Source organism: Ranitomeya imitator, chromosome 5 (assembly GCF_032444005.1).
Source record: "Ranitomeya imitator isolate aRanImi1 chromosome 5, aRanImi1.pri, whole genome shotgun sequence".
Classification (NCBI taxonomy): domain Eukaryota; kingdom Metazoa; phylum Chordata; class Amphibia; order Anura; family Dendrobatidae; genus Ranitomeya; species Ranitomeya imitator.
The window spans coordinates 664,800,897-664,824,202 of record NC_091286.1 but is presented as its reverse complement, the minus strand read 5'-3'; the positions used below and the strand labels follow the sequence as shown (position 1 = coordinate 664,824,202).

General features: G+C 46.9%; 1 protein-coding gene across 5 annotated transcripts in view; it reads right to left on the bottom strand.

Annotated features, from left to right (window-relative positions):
• Positions 1–23,306, bottom strand: part of LOC138638721 (cytochrome P450 2K1-like) — a 218,838-nt gene that overhangs the window by 136,608 nt on the left and 58,924 nt on the right. For all 5 annotated transcript variants that reach the window (XM_069728247.1, XM_069728250.1, XM_069728248.1 and 2 more), the window contains exon 5: positions 11,818–11,978. In XM_069728247.1, the coding sequence (XP_069584348.1) occupies positions 11,818–11,978 (161 nt within the window). The remainder of the gene's footprint in view (positions 1–11,817; positions 11,979–23,306) is intronic.

Below are 23,306 nucleotides of genomic sequence, written 5' to 3'. Positions count from 1 at the left end.
ATAGCTTCCCGACACTATACTGCTGTCGTGAGTAAAGTCTATTAAATGATCAGGTAGTTGGATGCTGTGTGGCAGTTCCCTGACATGGAACTCATTGTTACAAGGTTGAAACAGAGATGGACGTCCTTTCTCCAATGTATTTGTCAGCATGCTTGTCACAGAAGATGGGGCGTGCATGCGTCCCAAGCATACGTTGCCAATTATGACCCATCCTAGGTCTAGCCTTTGGGCATAGGGAGCATTGTGGAGTCCGTTGATATGACGTCTCACTTTATGAACCTGTAGGATATCTCTCCCCAACAGCAGAATTATCTGGGCCTGATGGTCGAGTTCCGGTATGAGGTGTGCTATTTGTTTTAAGTGAGCGTGATGGATTGCTACATCTGGCGTAGGGATTTCAGATCTGTTGTCTGGGATCTGGTTACATTCGATGATCGTAGGTAGTGGTAGGCAGAATTGTCCGTCTAAAGACTCGATCTGGTAGTCAGTAGCTTTCCTTCCTGCTGTTGTCACAGTACCTGCACACGTCTTTAAGGAGTAGGGAGTGCTTGGCCCTTTGATGTTGAATAGGTCAAAGAACGTTGATCTAGCCAAGGATCGATTACTTTGGTCATCTAAGATAGCATACAGTCTTACAGCTTGGTCTCTATGGCCCTTCGGGTATACTTTGACGAGGCATATTTTTGAACAGGACCTACTGTCTATTGTCCCTTTGCAGACCTCGGTGCATTGTGAAGTGATCTCTGGCGTAGCTGTATCAGTGTTCCTTTCCTCCCCGCCATGCTCACTGTCAGCTGGCGTGTTTTGTGTACTCCATGGAGCTGGGCCAGGGTGTTATGATCTGTGGTGCCACATTCTGTGCATTTTACACTGACCTTGCAATCCTTGGCGAGATGAGCTGTGGACGAGCAGCACTTGTAGCAGATACCGTTTTCTTTCAGGAAGCTTCTGCGATCTGGCATAGATTTTCCTCTGAAGGCTTTGCATTTCAGGAGAGGATGAGGCTTCTGATGAAGTGGGCACTGCTTGTCAGGGTCCTGCACCTTTGTCTCTGATTGGGAGCAGCCAGCAGACCTGTAATTAGAATCTGAAGAAGAAACATAAGTCTTGTGTACTGCCACAGATGTTCTGCGTGGATTTGCAGGTGGTGATGGTGTGGCATATGGTATTGCAAAGTCAAAGCTGGGATCGTTTCTAATTCTCGCTTGTTGGTGTATGAAGTCTACAAAAACGGAGAAGGGAGGGAATGGAACGCTGTGTTTGTATTTGTACGTGGAACCATGTGTGAGCCACCTCTCCTGTAGATTGTAGGGCAACTTCTGGACTATAGGGTTAACACCTCTGGCTGTGTCGAGAAATGCAAGTCTCTGTAGGTCGTCCTCGTATTTGGTAACTTGGACTTCCTTTAGCAAGTCGCTTAGCTCTCTAAGTTTCTGGAGACCTTTGTTAGATATTTTAGGAAAGTCATCGATTCTTTTGAACAAGGCTCTTTCTATTACTTCTGCTGAGCCGTAACACTCATCCAGCCTTTTCCAGATCTCTTTGAGGCCAGTCTCAGGGCGGTTTATATTAATGTCTCTGATCCTTACTGCGTGTTTGACTGACTCTTCTCCCAGGTATTTGACTAACAGGTCTATCTCTTCCCTGTGTTGTAGCCCCAAGTCTCTAATGACATTTTGGAAGGAAGCTTTCCAAGCTCTGTAACCTTCAGCTCGGTCAGTGAATTTCATGAGTCCCTTGGCAACCAGTTCACGTCGTGTGAAGAACTTGGCAAATTCTGTCGTGAACCGGTTGTCAGCAGAGTATACTGGTGATGGGTCGCCCTGATAGTGATGTGAGGTGCGTTTGTACCTGTTAGTGTCCTCATGGTGGCGCCAGCCGGTGTCGTATTGCTTCGGCCTGATGTACGGTGCGTCAGCAGGGTGATCCACGTTGGTTACCTGATGAGGGGCAAGGTAGTCATTAGCAGAGTTGTTTTGCCTCACATTTTCGAGTTTGTTTCTGTCCTGAGCCTCGTGACGACTCTCGCTCACTTCGCTGGAGGTGTCGTATTCTGGTTTTGGTACTGGTTCAGGGTTATAGTTTGGATCAGGAAGGTCATTAACATACTGAGATGTGCGTTATGGTGAGTCTTGCAGTGGAAACTCCAGACTCGACGTACTGCTTTGGCTATGCAGCTTGGGATTTTGCGCGGCTTCTAGCGATTCTGCTTCGGCGAGGGCTGCGGCAGCTTTCCTTTTTGCTGCTAGGCTTTCTAAGGCGGCATCCACACGTGCCTTCTCTAACTGCGACCTTCTCTTTTGATCGGCTCTCTCTACATCTATGCGTGCTTTTTCTAATTTAAGTTGCATCTCTCGGTCAGCAAAGCTCGCTCGTATTTTGGCAGCTTCAGCATTTGCGCTGGCAATGGCGACAGCGCTGCTGATGGATGATGTCTTTGAGGAGACGGAAGTAGCAGATCTTGTCCTATGCGATTTGTGAGACATGGTGTCTTGGGAAAGTGCTTGGCTGTGCAGAGATTGCTGTAGCTGTATTTAGTCTCTGAGTAGCCGGTGACTTGAATCCCACTAGTTGGATGGCTGCCGTTTCACTGTTCTGTCCTCACTAGCTGAGGCAGGCTCATACGTAGCTATACAGTCAGCTAAACCGCTATACCGGGGTCCAATAAGGAGACTGTGGTTGAGTCTGTGCTTTATTAAACGTAGTGGTATATTGATGCGGTGAAACTGTGAACAATGATATAAATAGAATCAGTGCATGGTATAGAACAGATACATACTACACATGAGGTACATTATGCATAACCTTTAGGAAGCTAGTAACTGAACTGGGAGCACAACTGGCTAGGCTAGGCTAATATGGAGCAGAAATATCTATAGGAAGCATAAAGACATACCGGCAATGCAATCGCAAGGGGGATGAAGTGAAGCGTCTTTCCTTGAAGGCAGACTGAGGAAAGTGAAAGGCAAAATGGAGGGAAATGGAGGCTGAGCTACCATAATGCATTGCAAAGGAGGAGGAGAATCAGACATGGATAATACAAAAACAAGATTGAACTGCCAACATAACTCTGGCCGCTAGAGGGAGCCAAAGCATCACAGATGAATAAAGGCATGAATATATCAATACTGTATACTGAGGAAACTGCAATTATGCAAGCAAATAATCAGGGCAACAATATTAGATGGCGGAGACAGAACAATAACCATGAATGTGGCTTGATTCATAAGTCCTTTTGAAAGATTAACCTGCCCAATTAATTAGCCTTGCTGAATAACGCCATATCATCACGATCCTCCACCAAATTTCACAGTGGGTGCAAGATATTGTACGCCTTTCCAGATCTCTGTCTAACCATTAGACAAGCAGGTGTTGGGGAAAGCTGAAAATTAGATTCATCAGAGAAGTTTACCTTACTTCAGTCTTCTATGGTCCAATCCTTATGCTCTTGGCAAACTTCAGCCTGGCTCTCCTTTGCTTCTCATTTATGAAAGGCTTTTTTTCAAGCTTTACATAACTTGAGCCCGGCCACTAGGAGACTGTTAGAAACTGTTCTTGCCGTGCACTTCACCCCAGCTGTCATTTGTCATTCCTTTTGTAGGTCACTTGATGTCATCCTGCGGTTGCTGAGTAATGCTGGAATAAGATGAGGGTCAGCCCATTCAGAGGACAGCCATTTTCACCCTCTGCCAGTCTGTAGATTTGTTGTCCCCAATGTCTGCTGCTTGACCTTGTAGTAATAGACTGCCATCTTTGAAATTTTAAGGATGGAGGCAACATGACGCTTACTGTATGCCTCTGCTAGTAAAGCCAGAATTGAGCCCTTCTTTTCCTCACTCAAGACTTTGCTTGTCAACTCCTTTGACATGGTTAAGAGTTATTTTTTTATTAAAATTAATTTTTGGCAATTCCTACCACTTGTTTGGCCATGCAGCTTGTACTATTGCAAGAGAATTGTGAAGACCACAGCAGTGTTTTTTATTCTTTCCCTCGTTAAATAAGATTTGGTTCAGGTGATCACCTAATCAGAAGTACATTAAGTAGAATGAGGTGTACTTTGGTGGGAATTTAATTGACACTGGAATGAAATGGCTGTCAGACATGTAGAGATGGTGATTTTTAGAAAACTGTGTAGTGGTATAATAATTTTTGCCAGAGCTGTTGTTAGATGTTGAGTTCCCACTGCTGCACAGGGGGAATCTCAAACCACATCCACTGCGGTCTCCCACTCTCCTCCAGCCACAGTGGAACCTGCTCAGCGAAGACGTCGGTCCCAGCATCTGGCTCAAGCTGATACTGTGCAATTGGTTACTGCTGCCTTCCCAGGCTCTGCCTTTGTAGCCAGCACTGATCAGCAGCGAGCAGGCCTTTCTGGGACTAAGTCCTGCTTTTTCCATACTGAGCATGCCCACGGGACGAACTCCCATTGGAGGTCAGGGGCCACATGATCTGGACCTGTTGCAGCTCCTATTAGACCATCAGGAAGGTCCCGGAGCGCTACTGCTGTTAAAGGTTCGCATGGCCGCTCGGCCATGCGCTAGTGTAAACTTGCTAAAGTGTATGTGTGGATGAATGCCTGTCGATGGATGAAAGCTTCTAATCATTCCCATCCCTAGAGTTGTTGCCTGCTCGCGAATGGTGGAAGCTACCTCATGCCTGACAGTGCTATCCTCAACATTCAGCACACGATACAGTGTCTCTCAGCAGCGACCGCCAGTGCGGGGCCGTGCGCATAGTGCGCATTCATGGCCCTAGTTAGGGTGGTTAGTGGCGTCAGCCAGAGCGGTGCTGTATGCACTCTTGTGCGGTAAATTATTAGCTCAGTTTAATCCCTGACACCACAGTAGAGGTGTCGAACGTAAGAGGTCTAGAGGAACTCTTTCCCCGAGTCTTGGGACAGAGTTCTGTGACCCCTTGCCTGCGCTCTTTGTGCACTATCGCGGCCCTGTGATGCAGCAGGGTTCGCTTCCTTCATACCAGGTGAAGCTAACCCATGTGTATTCTCATTATACCACCATATCGTCCACCATTACCAAGCAGCAGGTGTCCTGTCTGCATGATGGACCCCGGACTGCGAACGCACCTCACATACTCTCTAATTATTATTTGGTACTTTCCGCCAGTCCTAACAGCTGTATTATTGAGTCATTAAAACAGATAGATCTATTTCATGTGTTTATTTCTGTTAATGTTGATGATTATGACTAACAGCCAATGAATACTTTATAACACCAGCTTAAAAATTAATTTTAAAATCTGAAATGTTGGCCTACTGAAATGTATGTTCAGTAAATGCACTCACTACTTGGTTGGGGCTCCTTTTGCATCAATAACTGCATGAATGCTGTGTGGCATAGAGGCAATCCACCTGTGGCACTGCTGAGGTGTCATGGAAGCCCAGGTTGCTTTTAGAGCAGCCTTCAGCTTGCCTGCATTGTTGGGTCTGGGGTCTTTCATCTTCCTCTTGACAAGTTCTCTATGGCTTTAGGATCAGGCAAGTTGATGGTCAATCAAGCACAGTGATACTGTTGTTTTTAAACCAGGCATTGGTACTTTTGACAGTATGGACCGATGTCAAGTCCTGCTGTAGAATGAAATTTCCATCTCCAAAAATCTTGTTGGCAGATCTGTAAGATGCGCCAATTCCGGCACTTAGCCCCTCTCTTCCCACTCCCGTGTAGCGGTGGGATATGGGGTAATAAGGGGTTAATGTCACCTTGCTATTGTAAGGTGACATTAAGCCGGGTTAATAATGGAGAGGCGTCATTATTAATCCAATAGTAATAAAGGGTTAATAACACACACACATTAGGAAAAAAGTATTTTAATACTCTTCATTTAATAATACTTGCCATACTTCAGCACCTGCAAAAAATGTAAAATAATAAACCGTATACTACCTGTCCGCCGTAGTCCAATTAATAACGAGTGTCCCACGACGATCTCCCCTATAGAACAATGACATCGGGTAATGTCACTGCTCTATAGGACCCTCAGTGACACACTGACAGGAGACAATGGCTCCTGCAGTGCATCACTGTGGTTACTAAAGTTCAAAGTCTCACTTTATGTCAATTGCTGCATGGGAAAATTTCTCACCCAGCAATGCCAAAAGTGAGACTATTGTTTTTTTTTCACAGCAGCGGAGGAATACAGTGCGGAAGGATACCTTCCTCCCGTCATTGTGTTCTTGGAGCCCCTAGAGAGCAGTTGCATCAGCTGATGCTGCTGTTCTCCACGGGAGATCGTCGTGGGACACTCGTGGATTTCTGCGGACAGGGAGTATATTGGTTGTTTGTTATTTTAAACTTTTTTACAGGTGACAGTGGCTTCGGGGATCAAAATGACAAGTAATGGTGAGTATGTACTCTATGTTTAATGTACTGTATGTCTGTATGTATTGCCTGCACAGAGCCCCCGGCAGTCATGCACAGACCACCGGCAGCCCGCACAGAACCTTGGCAGCCCATATAGAGCCCCCTGCAGCCCGCATAGAGCCCCTGGCAGTCACGCACAGACTCTCAGCAGCTCACTCAGCAGCTCACACAGAGCCCCCGGCAGCCCGCACAGAGCCCCTAGCAGTCACGCACAGAACCCTGGCAGCTTGCACAGAGCCCCTGGCAGCCCGCACAGAGCCCCGGCAGCCCACACAGAGCCCCCGGCAGCCTGCACAGAGCCCCCTCGGTCACGAACAGACACACAGGCAGATTCCGCCCACGCACCACCCACACTCCATTATAGTGCTTCATTGCATGGGAACTTCCGATTCCAGTATCCGATATCGCAAAAGTATCGGAACTTGGTATCGGAATTCCGATACAGTGAATATCGGCCGATACCCGATATTTGCAGTATCGGAATGCCCAACACTAGGGTTGAGCAAAACGGATCGGACAAATTGAAAAATCGCCGACTTTCGGCAAGTCGTGAAACCTGACCCGATCCTAGTGTGGGATCGGCCATGAGTTCGGCAATCATCGCGCCAAAGTCGCGTTTTGTATGACATTTTCAGCACCATTTCTCAGCCACTGAAGGAGGACGCAGAGTGTGGGCAGCGTGATGACATAGGTCTCGGTCCCCATTAGAGAAGGGTATTACAGTGAAAGCTTATCCACAGAGTGCAGTCGCACGACCACTCCATCCGCAGCTGCCAGTGTTGCACACGAGGTGTCCCATTATGGAACAGCTAGTGGTAAGCGTCAGCAGTCTGTGTTGGAAATGAAGTGTTTGGGTGACAACAGACACACAGCGGAAGTACTGGCCGAGTACTTGCAGCAAGAAACTCAGTCATGGCTGGGCAGTGTACATCTTGAGGCAGGCAAGGTAGTCAGTGAAAACGGAAGGAATTTTATAGCTGCCATAGCCCTTTCAGAACTGAAACACATACCTTGCCTGGCTAACACCTTGAACCTGGTGGTGCAGTGCTTCCTGAAAAATTATCCGGGGTTACCAGCCCTGTCCTTAAAGTGCGAAGACTTTGCTCGCACATCTGCCGGTCGCCCGTATGCTGAACAATCAGCGATCGCTGAATCTTCCCCAGCACCGCCTAATAATCGACGTTGCAACAAGGTGGAACTCCACACTGCACATGCTTCAGAGGCTGTGCGAACAGAGGCACGCTGTTATGTATTTGTGGGAGGATACACATACACGGGCAGGCAGTTGAATGGCAGACATGGAGTTTTCTGGTGTGCAGTGGTCGAAGCTCCAAGACCTCTGTCAAGTCCTTCAGTGTTTTGAGGAATGCACACGGCTGGTAAGTGCAGACAACACCATCATAAGCATGAGCATCCCACTAATGTATCTGCTGATGAAAAGTTTGACGCACATTAAGGAGCAGACATCTGCAGCCGAGGAGGAGGGAAGCCTTGATGACAGTCAGCCATTGTCTGGTCAGGGAACTCTCCTGGATGAGGTGGTGGATGAAGAGGAGGAGGAGGAGGAAGATGGGGATGAATATTTATGGGAGGAGGATGCTTCTCAGGAGGCAATAGAAACTGGTGGCGTTGCAAGGTCAGGTACAGGGTTTTTGTAGGTCACAAGTGATGTTGATTTGCAAGAAAGTGCTCCTCAAACCAGCACAAGCAGGGAATTGACACCTGGAACATTGGCCCACATGGCTGAGTATGCCTTGCATATCCTAAAAAGGGACCCCCGCATTATCAAAATTATGACCGATGACGATTACTGGTTGGCCTGCCTCCTGGATCCACGATATAAAGGAAAATTACAAAATATCATGCCACATGAGAACCTGGAGCAAATATTGGCTGCCAAACAAGCAACTCTTGTAGACCGTTTGGTTCAGGCATTCCCAGCACACGGCGGTGGTGATGGTTCTCACACAAGCTGTAGGGGCAACATGGCAGATGTGTTAGAGGTGTACAAATCTGAAGTGGCGTTGAACAGAGGGGTTTTATGACCAGGTTGTGGAGTTATTTCGCAATGACCGCAGACATGACAGGTACTGCTGCATCGATTCAAAGTGACAGGAGACAGCATTTGTCCAGTATGGTTATGAACTATTTTTCTTCCCGTATCAATGTTCTCTCTCACAGGTCATTCCCCTTTGATTACTGGGCATTAGGGTTGAGCGAAACGGGTCGGCCATTTTCAGAAGTCGCCGACTTTTGGCAAAGTCGGGTTTCATGAAACCCGACCCGACCCCTGTGTAGGGTCGGCCATGAGGTCGGCGATCTTCTGATCTGGTATCGGAATTCCGATACTGAGTTCTGATATGTTTGCGATATCGGGTATCGGAATCCATATTTAAGTGTAAAATAAAGAATACAAATAAAAAATATTGATATACTCACCCTCGGACGCGCCCTGATTGGTCGCGTGACCGCCCATGTGACCGCTCACGCGACCAATCACAAGCCGCGACGTCATCGAAGGTCCTTCACTTGCTCATTTTTAGGAACGCAGGCTGCCGGTCAGAACCAGGGCGCGTCCGAGGGTGAGTATATCCATATTTTTTATTTTTATTCTTTATTTTACACATTAATATGGATTCCAGGGCCTGAAGGAGAGTTTCCTCTCCTTCAGACCCTGGGAACCATTAGTATCCCATTGCACTGCATTGGGTTTCGTGTTTCGGCCGACCCCGACCCCGACTTTTCTATAGGATCGGCCGATTTCACTCGACCCGACTTTTGAGAAAGTCGGGTTTCGTGAAACCCGACCCGATCCTAAAAAAAGAAAAGTCTCTCAACCCTACTGGGCATCTAAAATAGACACCTGGCCTGAATTGGCAGAATAAGCATTACAGGAGCGCGCTTGCCCAGCTGCTAGTGTGCTATCAGAAAGAGTCTTCAGTGCTGCTGATTCAATACTGACCGAAAAAAGGACACGTCTGGCTACCCAGAATGTTGATGATCTAACTTTCATTAAAATGAACAAATCATGGATTTCAAATTATTTTGCCCCACCTTCCCCTGCTGACACGCAGCTTGCCTGAAAAATGTCTTGCTTTTGGCTTCCTCTTACTGACTGCTCCAATTCCTCCATTTGCAGCTGCTGATTGTCCACCATAGGCCATTTTTGTACCTCCCTAATTGAGCTGACTCACCTCACAGGGCCGTGGTCACCACTTGGCGCAAGCACCCGTGCGAGTGCCGTTTGCCTGGACAGGTGGGTGTGCTCACTCTTGGTCGACGGCACTGGCACAAGGTACCTCATAGTTCAATGAAGTGTCTCTGATGGTGGTGGTGCACAACCAACGTCAGACACACCGTCATAATATGAGGGGCCCTGTGCCAGTACCGCCACCCACGAGAGAGTGTTCCCCCCAGCTCGAACAGTGCTCTACCACTTGCAATACTTGCCTCTCCCTGCTCCACCACTGTGTAGTCTGTGCTGTTAAATCCTTCAATGCCACTGCCAATACAAATTTGTTGAAATGATAGATGATACTAAAAATATACAGGGGCCCTGGCCTCCATTTAGACCAGTTAATACTTTGCGCCAACTACCACTGTCTGCTACTCAGCAGAGGAACCCACCCCTGTAACTAGCTATGCCACCTGTTTATTTATGAACATTTTTTGGGCATTTAGCCCACTTTATTATTTTGGCCTACTAACTGTGTCAGTTACTCCTTACAGTTGTCCTCCACTGAACAAAGCTATGCCACCTGTGTACTCCTGTGAACAATTTTGAACTGCATGTAGCCTACTGTTTTATTTTAGGCCTACTACCTGTGTCTGTCTGCGCCACTCCTTACAGTTGTCCTCCACTGAACAAAGCTATGCCACTTGTGTACTCCCATTACAAATTTTGAACTGCATTTAGCCTACTTTTTTAGTTTAGGCCTACTAAGTCTGTTTGCACCACTCCTTACAGTTGTCCTCCACTGAACAAAGCTATGCCGCCTGTGTACTCCAGTTACCAAATTTGAACTGCATTTAGCCTACTTTTTTATTTTAGGCCTACTACCTGTGTCTGTCTTTGCCACTCCTTACAGTTGTCCTCCACTGAACAAAGCTATGCCGCCTGTGTACTCCCATTGCAAATTTTGAACTGCATTTAGCCTACTTTTTTATTTTAGGCCTACTAAGTTTGTCTGCCCCACTCATTACAGTTGTCCTCCACTCAACAAAGCTATGCCGCCTGTGTAGTCATGTTACCAATTTTGAACTGCATTTAGCCTACTTACTTATTTGGGCCTAGTAACTAGGTCAGCCAGTGCTTACAGTTGTCCTCCACTGAGCAAAGCTATGCCGCCTGTGTACTCCCGTTACAAATTTTGAACTGCTTATAGCAATTTTTTTTATTTTAGGCCTACTACCTGTGTCTGTCTGCGCCACTCATTTTAGTTGTCCTCCACTCAACAAAGCTATGCCGCCTGTTTAGTCCTGTTACCAATTTTGAACTGCTTTTAGCCTACTTTTGTGTTTCCTCCTCATCCTGCCCATTGCCCAGCCACTGCTAGTTGAGTCTGCTGGTACATTGACCAAGACCACTACATTCCCCTTGCACTCTACACAGCCAGAATCTGACCCTACTGAAAGTCAGGTTCCCCTTCTCGCATACTATACCACCTTACATGGGGACAAAGAGGAAGGTGCAGATGAAAGTGCAGGTTCCTTCATCAGATGGGGGGTCATACTCGTTGGCACTGGCACAGGGCCCCTCATAGTACGCTAAAGTGTCTCTGGCAGTGGGAGGCGCCGCCTGCCGTCAAACACACCGCCATACTATGAGGGGCCCTGTGTCAGTGCCAACTAGTGGGCCCCTCCTGCTTGCTCAGGGTCACAGCACTTGCAAAGTTAAAATACTTACCTCTCCCTGCTCCACCGCCGTGACATATTCCGCGTTTCCTGGGCCCACGAAAATCTTGAGCCAGTCCTACCCCCCCACAACTTTAGCCAAATGTCTCCCTGTTTTCAATGCCTATTATTCTAAAGTAAATTAAGATTTACAAGCTTCAGTAATACGAATTGATGTTTTTGGCATTAAAATGGCACTGTAGGTGTTTTCCTGTCCTCCACTCGCTGCCGACTTTGATTCCCCATTGACTTGCATTGGGTTTTGCGTGTTTCGGTCGGCCCCCGACTTTTCGGCTGATTTCACCCGACCCGACTTTTTGAGAAAGTCGGGTTTCGCGAAACCCGACTCGATCCTAAAAAAGGAAAAGTCGCGAAACCCTACTCAACACTACTGGCAATGAACAACACACTTGAGAAATATGTTTATAAAATTATAAGTTTAAGAGTAGGGGCACATTATGGGTTGCAGCCTCACCAATCACACATTACAAATCTTGTGAATGACTTAAATACTATTTCTCAAATACAAATGAGTTGAGCTGCTCACCACAGCCATTGGGGAACCAGTTAATATGTCAATTTCATGAATCATCTTTAACATCTTCAAAAGTGTGGGATCTTCATAATCAAATCGCGTACTCAGTAAAATGTAGATGATTATATTAAATACAGCAGCATTTATATTATTGATGTTATCGAAGGGTTCACCTGGAAAAACAGTGAGAAAACAAGAGTTATAATTGCAAAAAACAAAAAAATCACAAGCACCTATGAACAGAACAAAGCAAGTGTGAACAGGTGCAAACTGCCATGACTGAACAACATACAAACAAAAGTATACAGTCTCCTCTGTAAGCGCTAAGATGTATGCAGACACCAAATATATGACATATTTCAGTCAGGATAAGATGTGCCTTTTTTTGATGGCTCCTTAAACCTAATATTCATCAATCATGCCTCTCCTGGGCTAAAAGCTACAAATATAAAGGGCAGGTAGGAATCACTGACTAATTAAACCCTTCACTCCCGAAGGTGGTTTGCACGTTAATGACCAGGCCAATTATGACCAATGTCATTTTATATGGTTATAATAACTCTAGAACGCTTCAACAGATCCCTGTGATTCTATATCCAATACCGATACCCGATACCAATGCAAGTCAATGGGACACAAATATCGGAATGTAAATAAGCCCTTTCTGTCCTTCTACATCCTGTTCTGGAGGGGGGAAGAGTGTGGGCGGTGCATGGGCGGGCACTGTGCGTGTCTGTGTGTGCGGGCTGGGTCTGTGCGGGCCTGCTGGGGATCTGTACATGCCTGCTGGGGCTCTGTGCGAGCCTGCTGGGACTCTATGTGGCCTGTCAAGGCTCTATGCGGGCTGCCGGGGCTCTATGTGGGCTGTCGGGGCTCTATGCAGCTTGCCAGGGCTCTATGCGGGCTGCCAGGGCTCTGTGCGTGTGTGCAGGCATCGTCCGATTCCTGAGGCTTGGAGAAGGCTCCCACCTTCTCCAAGCCTCAGGAATCTCTGATCCAGGCGTCCGAGTCACATGAGGCCATAGAGGCATTGCATACGGGATCTAAGTCCCGGTCTGCTCGTGCACTTATGGTCTGTCATGTTTGCCGGCAGTCAGGACATCTTGCCTCCAAGTGTTCTCAGCAGTTGGGGGAACGTCGGCGTCTAGTGGTTGTTGGAGGAGGTACACTAGACACGAAGACATTTTCCTCTAAATTGTCCTTCAAGGGGACAATTACCATTAGCCCATCCACTCTTATGGTAGAGCTTTGCCTGGACTCCGGGGCGGAAGGCAATTTCATGTCATCTGCTTTCGCCTAGCATCACGCAATACCCCTTGTGATGCTCGCCAAACCTGTGACCATTCGAGTGGTAAATGGGTTGACACTACCCTCACAGATTACACATCAGACCATTCCATTCACTCTTTCAATGTCTCCATCACATCAGGAGATTATCTCCCTATTAGTCATTCCTGAGGGGATTGATGAGGTCCTGTTGGGGATACCATGGCTTTGGTATCATTCTCCTCATATAGAGTGATCCAAAGGGAAAATTTTGGGATGGAGTAAATCATGTGAGGGTAGATGTCAGAGGGAGTGCGTTCAGGTTGCTTCTACAGAGGTACTCACAGATCTTTCCTCTCTCCCCAAGCACTATTGGTCCTATGCGGATGTGTTCTTTAAAAGGGCTGCGGAGAGGAGAACCTTCCGCCTCACTGCCCCTATGACTGTCCTACTGACCACTTGCCTGGTGCTGAGCCTCCCCGGGGTCGAGTCTATCCGTTATCTCTGCCGGAGATGGAGGCAATGTCCCAGTATATTCAAGAGAATATGGCAAGAGGATTCATTAGGAAGTCAGTGTCACCTGCAAGGGCTGGGTTCTTCGTCGTGCAGAAGAAGAATGGAGAACTACGTCCATGCATAGACTACAAGGGTCTTAACGCCAAGAATAAATACCCACTACCCCTGATATCTGATAGGCTACGAGGAGAAAGGGTATCTACTAAGTTAGATCTGTGGGGTGCTTACAACCTGATTCACATCCGTGAGGGGACGAATGGAAGACGGCTTTTAACACCAGGGATGGGCACTATGAATATCTGGTGATGCCCTTCGGGCTCTGTAATACCCCAGCCGTTTTCCAAGACTTTGTGAACGACATCTTCTGGGAGATGCTCACCACCTCAGTCGTAGTCTTTTGGGATGATATTCTCATCTATTCTCCAGATATTGACTCCCATGGGAGAGATGTTCGCAAAGTCTTCGACCTCTTACGGGCAAACTCCCTCTACGCCAAGTTGGAGAAGTGTGTGTTTGAGCAGGAGTCCTTACCTTTCCTTAGCTTCATCTTCTCTGCCCAGGGTTTGGCTATGGATCCTGCCAAGCTACAGGCTGTGATGTACTGGCAAGAACCCCATTCTCTTAAAGCGGTGCAGCGCTTTATGGGGTTCATTAATTACTATCACCAGTTCATTCCACACTTCTGAACTTTGGTAGCTTCCTTGGTTCATTCACCAAGAATGGGAGAAAATCCCAAATTGTGGTTGGAGGAGGTCTCCAAGGCCTTTCTCTCGATTAAGTCACACTTCGCTAGCGCTCCCATCCTGCATCGCGCCGATGTCAATAAGCCAATTATTATGGAGGTGGATGCGTCATCCTTTGGTGCTGGAGCAGTCCTCTTCCAAAAGGATGCTCAAGGTCGGAAGTATCCTTGCTTCTTCTTCTCCAAAACCTTTTCACCAGCGGAGAGGAATTATTACATCGGGGACAGTGAGTTGCTAGCCATGAAGCTGGCTTTCTCAGAGTGGAGACACCTCTTGGAGGGAGCTCGCTTTCCCTTCCAAGTGTTCACAGACCACAATAACTTGGTGTACTTACAGACGGTCCTGCGGCTGATTCTCGCCAGGCCAGATGGTCCCTGTTCTTCTCCCAGTCCCATATTACTCTCCATTTTGTCTCCGAGGAGAAGAACATTCGTGCCGACGCTCTCTCTCGCTCCGTATTGTCATCTGAGAAGGAGGAGCCTTGGCTTATTATCCCTTCTGAGAGCCTGAGAACTGTGGCTCCGGTTTCACTAGAGTCTGTGCCACAGACATGACTTTTGCTCCACCTAATTTGTGACTGGAGGTTCTCTCTTGGGCTCAATCATCAAGGATGGGTGGACATTTTGGGACGTACTGGTGGCTGCATATGGCCCGTGATGTCGAGGACTATATTCGGGCATTTGTCTCCTGCGCCAAGAATCGTCTCCTCGGCAACGGCCTGCTGGGCAACTTTACCCCCTGCCGGTGGAAGACAGGCCCTGGGAGATGGTCGGGATGGACTTCGTGGTGGGCTTACTCAAGTCTCGTAACTGCACCATTATCTGGGTTGTCACCGATCATTTCTCTAAGATGGTGCACTTGGTGCCGCTTCCATGGTTACCTTCTGCACGGGCCTTGGCGGCGTTGTTCATTAAACATATTTTCTGTTTACATGGCATGCCTGATAAAATTGTCAGTGACCGGGGTCTCCAGGTCATGTCTCGGTTTTGGAGAGAGCTCTGTCGGTTACTCAGCATACAACTAAATCTCACCTCTGCATATCATCCTGAGACAAATGGTTTGGTAGAGAGGGCCAACCAGACTCTGGTGACATATTTGCGACATTTTGTCTCTGATAGGCAGGATGACTGTGCATCTTTGCTACCTTGGGCAGAATTTCCTCTGAACAATGATGTATCCGATTCCACTGGGCAGACACCTTTTCTCCTTAATTACGGCCAGCATCCGTGTGTCCCTGTGCCCATGCCCGTGTCATCCACTCATTCCAGGGTGGCAGACTGGGCAGTGGATGCACGTGACATTTGAGACCGCACACAGGATGCCATTCGGGCTTCCAAGGAGAGAATGAGGGTTTCTGCCAATGGTCACTGGCGCCCCGCTCCAACCTTCACTTTTGGCGACTTAGTGTGGCTCTCCGCCACATCAGGCTGCAAGTTGAGTCCACTAAGTTTGCACCCTGCTACATTTATCCTTTCAAGGTTCTGGAACAGGTTAACCCTGTGGTCTACCGTTTGGCTTTTCCTCTGCGCCTTGGTATCACCGACACCTTCCACGTCTCCCTCTTAAAGCCCATCTATATGTCCTGAATTTCTGAGTCATCTGCCGGGACATCGGGTTCTTCCACGGATGAGTATGAAGTGAATGCTATTGTAGGGTGCAAGGTAGTACGTGGCAAAAAATACTATCTGGTGGACTGGAAGGACCACGGCCCTAAGTATAGAACCTGGAAACCTGTAGAGCACATTCGGGCTCCGCTGCTCATTGCAGGGTTTGAGCGTAGCGAGGCCCAAGGGGGGGCCCTAGTTTAGGGGGGGTAATGTTAGGAGTCGAGTTCCCAACGCTGCACAGGGGGAATCTCAAATATTGTCTGCTGCAGTCTCTCATTCTGCATCAGCCGCAGTGGAGCCTGCTCAGTGGAAACGTTGGTCCCAGTGTCTCGCTCAGTCTTGTTCTGTACAAAGGGTTACTGCTGCCTTTCCAGGCTCTGCCATTGTAGCCTGTACTGATCAGCATTGAGCAGACATCTCTGGGACTAAGTCCTGCTTTTTCACTTCTGAACATGCCCAAAGGAAGACCTCTCAGTGGAGGTCTGGGGTCACATGATCAGGTACTGCAGTAGCTTCTATTGGTCCTCTAGGAAGGTCCTGAACTTGCTGCAGCTATAAAAGGTCCGCAAGGCCGCATGGCCAATGCGCTAGTATACACTTTTTTATGTGTGTGTGTTGTGAGTGAAAGTCGCTCTTTAATCATCCCCTCCCTTGTGTTTGAATGCTTGCGTAAGGAGGATGATTGTAATCTAGCTCCCGACTTTACCAACATAGTGCACAAACAGCGTCTATTGCTGTGACTGCCAGTGCGGCGCCATGTCCTATCACTGTGATTTCCAAACCCAAGTCTGGATGGTTAGTGGCGTCCGTCAGTGTGACACCGCATGCACTCTCGTGCTGATTTATTATTTCTATTACGTGCGGTACTGTGGCCCTGTGATGCAACAGTGTTCACTTGTTTCACACAGGGTGAAGCTAACCCGTGTGTATCCTCATTGTACCACCATATAGTCTGTCAATGCTTAGCAGCAGGTTCCATCTCTGCACGGTGGACCCCGGGCTGCGAACGCACCTTATTCCTTTTCTCTAAGTATTTGGTGCGTTCCGCTAGCCCTAACAAAGCGTTTATGCATGTCAGTCCATTTTTGTAACGTAATATCACAGCACAGATTAAGCATAGTAGTGTAGTTCATAACAACTTCATGGAAAATACACCCATTAAACTTTACTTTGATGGTAATATAATATCACATAATAACATGGGCTAAGTCTGGATTGGAAATCATAAAGGGATAATATAGTAACATAGTTATTATGGTTGAAGGAAGACTTTAAGTCCATCTAGTTCAACCCATTGCCTAACCTAACATGCCCTAACATGTTGATCCAGAGGAAGGCAAAAAAAAACCCATGTGGCAAACAGTAAGCTCCACATTGGGGAAAAAAATTCCTTCCCCACTCCACATACGGCAATCAGACTAGTTCCCTGGATCAACGCCCTATCAAGAAATCTAGTATATATAACCTGTAACATTATACTTTTCAAGAAAGGCATCCAGTCCTCTCTTAAGTTTAAGTAATGAATCACTCATTACAACATCATATGGCAGAGAGTTCCATAGTCTCACTGCTCTTACAGTAAAGAACCTGTGTCTGTTATTATGATTAAACCTTCTTTCCTCCAGACGTAGAGGATGCCCCCTTGTCCCGGTCTCAGGTCTATGAGTAAAAAGATCATTAGAAAAGTCTTTGCACTGTCCCCTCATATATGTATTTATACATTAACCCCTTTACCCCCAAGGGTGGTTTGCACGTTAATGACCAGGCCAATCTTTACAATTCTGACCACTGTCCATTTATGAGGTTATAACTCTGAAACGCTTCAACGGATCCCAGTAATTCTGACAATGTGTTCTCGTGACATATTGTACTTCATGATAGTGGTAAAATTTCCTTGATATTTCCTGCGTTTATTAATGAAAAAATGGAAATTTGGCAAAAATTTTGAAAATTGAACATTTAACTTTTTTTCACAAAAAATTTACTTCTACTCCAATTTGTTTTATGTTATTAAGGATAACAGGAGAAAATGGACCACAAAGCTGTTGTACAATTTGTCCTGAGTACACCGATACCCGGTATCTGACAATAACCTAAAATAATAGAATGAGCTCTGAGACGTGGGAACTCTGCAGACCGCAATCCCTAATCCTCTCCAAACAACACTAGAGGCAGCCGTGGATTGCGCCTAACTCTGCCTATGCAACTAGACACAGCCTGAGAAACTAACTAGCCTGAAGATAGAAAAATAAGCCTACCTTGCCTCAGAGAAATACCCCAAAGGAAAAGGCAGCCCCCCACATATAATGACTGTGAGTTAAGATGAAAAGACAAACGTAGAGATGAAATAGATTCAGCAAAGTGAGGCCCGATATTCTTAACAGAGCGAGGATAGGAAAGATAACTTTGCGGTCTACACAAAACCCTAAGAAAAACCACGCAAAGGGGGCAAAAAGACCCTCCGTACCGAACTAACGGCACGGAGGTACACCCTTTGCGTCTCAGAGCTTCCAGCAAAACAAATAGACAAGCTGGACAGAAAAAATAGCAAACAAATAGCAAAGAAGAACTTAGCTATGCAGAGCAGCAGGCCACAGGAATGATCCAGGGAAAAACAAGTCCAACACTGGAACATTGACAGGAAGCATGAATCAAAGCATTAGGTGGAGTTAAGTAGAGAAGCACCTAACGACCTCACCAGATCACCTGAGGGAGGAAACTCAGAAGCCGCAGTACCAGTTTACTCCACAAACGGAAGCTCCCAGAGAGAACCAGCCGGAGTACCACTTGTGACCACAGGAGGGAGCTCTGCCACAGAATTCACAACAGTACCCCCCCCTTGAGGAGGGGTCACCGAACCCTCACCAGAGCCCCCAGGCCGACCAGGATGAGCCACATGAAAGGCACGAACAAGATCGGGAGCATGGACATCAGAGGCAAAAACCCAGGAATTATCTTTCTGAGCATAACCCTTCCATTTAACCAGATACTGGAGTTTCCGTCTTGAAACACGAGAATCCAAAGTCTTCTCCACAATATACTCCAATTCCCCCTCCACCAAAACCGGGGCAGGAGGGTCAACAGATGGAACCATAGGTGCCACGTATCTCCGCAACAATGACCTATGGAATACGTTATGTATGGAAAAAGAATCTGGGAGGGTCAGACGAAAAGACACAGGATTAAGAACCTCAGAAATCCTATACGGACCAATGAAACGAGGTTTAAACTTAGGAGAGGAAACCTTCATAGGAATATGACGAGAAGATAACCAAACCAGATGCCCAACACGAAGTCGGGGACCCACACGGCGTCTGCGATTAGCGAAACGTTGAGCCTTCTCCTGGGACAAGGTCAAATTGGCCACCACATGAGTCCAAATCTGCTGCAACCTGTCCACCACAGTATCCACACCAGGACAGTCCGAAGACTCAACCTGTCCTGAAGAGAAACGAGGATGGAACCCAGAATTGCAGAAAAATGGCGAAACCAAGGTAGCCGAGCTGGCCCGATTATTAAGGGCGAACTCAGCCAAAGGCAAAAAGGACACCCAGTCATCCTGATCGGCAGAAACAAAGCATCTCAGATAGGTTTCCAAGGTCTGATTGGTTCATTCGGTCTGGCCATTAGTCTGAGGATGAAAAGCCTAGGAAAAAGACAAGTCAATGCACATCCTACCACAAAAGGCTCGCCAAAACCTCGAAACAAACTGGGAACCTCTGTCAGAAACGATATTCTCTGGAATGCCATGCAAACGAACCACATGCTGGAAGAACAATGGCACCAAATCAGAGGAGGAAGGCAATTTGGACAAGGGTACCAGATGGACCATCTTAGAAAAGCGATCACAGACCACCCAAATGACTGACATCTTTTGAGAGACGGGAAGATCAGAAATAAAATCCATAGAGATATGTGTCCAAGGCCTCTTCGGGACCGGCAAGGGCAAAAGCAACCCACTGGCACGAGAACAGCAGGGCTTAGCCCGAGCACAAATCCCACAGGACTGCACAAAAGTACGCACATCCCGCGACAGAGACGGCCACCAAAAGGATCTAGCCACTAACTCTCTAGTACCAAAGATTCCAGGATGACCAGCCAACACCGAACAATGAACCTTAGAGATAACCTTATTAGTCCACCTATCAGGGACAAACAGTTTCTCCACTGGACAACGATCAGGTTTATTAGCCTGAAATTTTTGCAGCACCCGCCGCAAATCAGGGGAGATGGCAGACACAATTACTCCTTCCTTGAGGATACCCGCCGGCTCAGATAAACCTGGAGAGTCGGGCACAAAACTCCTAGACAGAGCATCCGCCTTCACATTTTTAGAGCCCGGAAGGTACGAAATCACGAAGTCAAAACGGGCGAAAAACAGCGACCAACGAGCCTGTCTAGGATTCAAACGCTTAGCAGACTCGAGATAAGTCAAGTTCTTGTGATCAGTCAAGACCACCACGCGATGCTTAGCTCCTTCAAGCCAATGACGCCACTCCTCGAATGCCCACTTCATGGCCAGCAACTCTCGGTTGCCCACATCATAATTTCGCTCAGCAGGTGAAAACTTCCTGGAAAAAAAAGCGCATGGTTTCATCACAGAACAATCAGAACCTCTCTGCGACAAAACAGGCCCTGCTCCAATCTCAGAAGCATCAACCTCGACCTGGAACGGAAGAGAAACATCAGGTTGACACAACACAGGGGCAGAAGAAAAACGACGCTTCAACTCTTGAAAAGCTTCCACAGCAGCAGAAGACCAATTGACCAAATCAGCACCCTTCTTGGTCAAATCGGTCAATGGTTTGGCAATAGTAGAAAAATTGCAGATGAAGCGACGATAAAAATTAGCAAAGCCCAGGAACTTTTGCAGACTTTTCAGAGATGTCGGCTGAGTCCAATCATGGATGGCTTGGACCTTAACAGGATCCATCTCGATAGTAGAAGGGGAAAAGATGAACCCCAAAAATGAAACCTTCTGCACACCAAAGAGACACTTTGATCCCTTCACAAACAAAGAATTAGCACGCAGGACCTGAAAAACCGTTCTGACCTGCTTCACATGAGACTCCCAATCATCCGAAAAGATCAAAATGTCATCCAAGTACACAATCAGGAATTTATCCAGGTACTCTCGGAAGATGTCATGCATAATGGACTGAAACACTGATGGAGCATTGGCAAGTCCGAATGGCATCACTAGATACTCAAAATGACCCTCGGGCGTATTAAATGCAGTTTTCCATTCATCGCGTCGCCTGATTCGCACCAGATTATACGCACCACGAAGATCTATCTTGGTGAACCAACTAGCCCCCTTAATCCGAGCAAACAAATCAGATAACAATGGCAAGGGGTACTGAAATTTAACAGTGATCTTATTAAGAAGGCGATAATCTATACAAGGTCTCAGCGAACCATCCTTTTTGGCTACAAAAAAGAACCCTGCTCCTAATGGCGATGATGACGGGCGAATATGCCCCTTCTCCAGGGATTCCTTCACATAACTGCGCATAGCGGTGTGCTCAGGCATGGATAAATTAAACAGTCGACCCTTTGGGAATTTACTACCAGGAATCAAATTGATAGCACAATCACAATCCCTATGCGGAGGTAGGGCATCGGACTTGGGCTCATCAAATACATCCCGGTAATCAGACAAGAACTCTGGAACCTCAGAAGGGGTGGATGACGAAATTGACAAAAATGGAACATCACCATGTACCCCCTGACAACCCCAGCTGAACACCGACATGGATTTCCAATCCAATACTGGATTATGGGCTTGTAGCCATGGCAACCCCAACACGACCACATCATGCAGATTATGCAACACCAGAAAGCGAATAACCTCCTGATGTGCAGGAGCCATGCACATGGTCAGCTGGGTCCAGTATTGAGGCTTATTCTTGGCTAAAGGCGTAGCATCAATTCCTCTCAATGGAATAAGACACTGCAAGGGCTCCAAGAAAAACCCACAACGCTTAGCATATTCCAAGTCCATCAAATTCAGGGCAGCGCCTGAATCCACAAACGCCATGACATGACAGAATATGATGACAAAGAGCAGATCAAGGTAACAGACAAAAGACGGACAGAAGAAATTTTGACTGTACCGTACCAATGGTGGCAGACCTAGCGAACCGCTTAGTGCGCTTAGGACAATCAGAGATAGCATGAGTGGAATCACCACAGTAGAAACACAGCCCATTCAGACGTCTGTGTTCTTGCCGTTCAACTCTGGTCAAAGTCCTATCGCACTGCATAGGCTCAGGTTTAAGCTCAGGTAATACCGCCAAACGGTGCACAGATTTACGCTCACGCAAGCGTCGACCGATCTGAATAGCCAAAGACATGGACTCATTCAAACCAGCAGGCATAGGAAATCCCACCATGACATCCTTAAGGGCTTCAGAGAGACCCTTTCTAAACATAGCTGCAAGCGCAGATTCATTCTATTGAGTGAGCATGGACCATTTTCTAAATTTCTGGCAATATACCTCTATCTCATCCTGACCCTGACAAAGAGCCAGCAAATTCTTTTCTGCCTGATCCACTGAATTAGGCTCATCGTACAGCAATCCGAGCGCCAGGAAAAACGCATTGATATTACTTAATGCAGGAGAAAATGCCCAGTCCTGAGGGTCGCCGCGCAAAAAAGAAATAATAATCAAAACCTGTTGAACTGGATCACCAGAGGAACGAGGTTTCAAGGCCAGAAATAGCTTACAATTATTTTTGAAACTCAGAAACTTAGTTCTATCTCCAAAAAACAAATCAGGAATAGGAATTCTTGGTTTTAACATAGATTTCTGATCAATAGTGTCTTGAATCTTTTGTACTCTTGCCGAGAGCTGATCCACAAATGAAGACAGACTTCTAATGTCCATCGCTACACCTGTGTACTGAACCACCCAAATGTCTAGGGGAAAAAAAAGACAAAACACAATGCCAAGAAAAAAAAATGGTCTCAGAACTTCTTTTTTCCCTCTATTGAGAATCATTAGTACTTCTGGCTTCCTGTACTGTTATGAAAGCCAATTCAGTATCACAATGGACATGGAGGTCAGAGCACATACAGTGATCTGACAATAACCCAAAATAATAGAACGAGCTCTGAGACGTGGGAACTCTGCAGACCGCAATCCCTAATCCTCTCCAAACAACACTAGAGGCAGCCGTGGATTGCGCCTAACTCTGCCTATGCAACTAGACACAGCCTGAGAAACTAACTAGCCTGAAGATAGAAAAATAAGCCTACCTTGCCTCAGAGAAATACCCCAAAGGAAAAGGCAGCCCCCCACATATAATGACTGTGAGTTAAGATGAAAAGACAAACGTAGAGATGAAATAGATTCAGCAAAGTGAG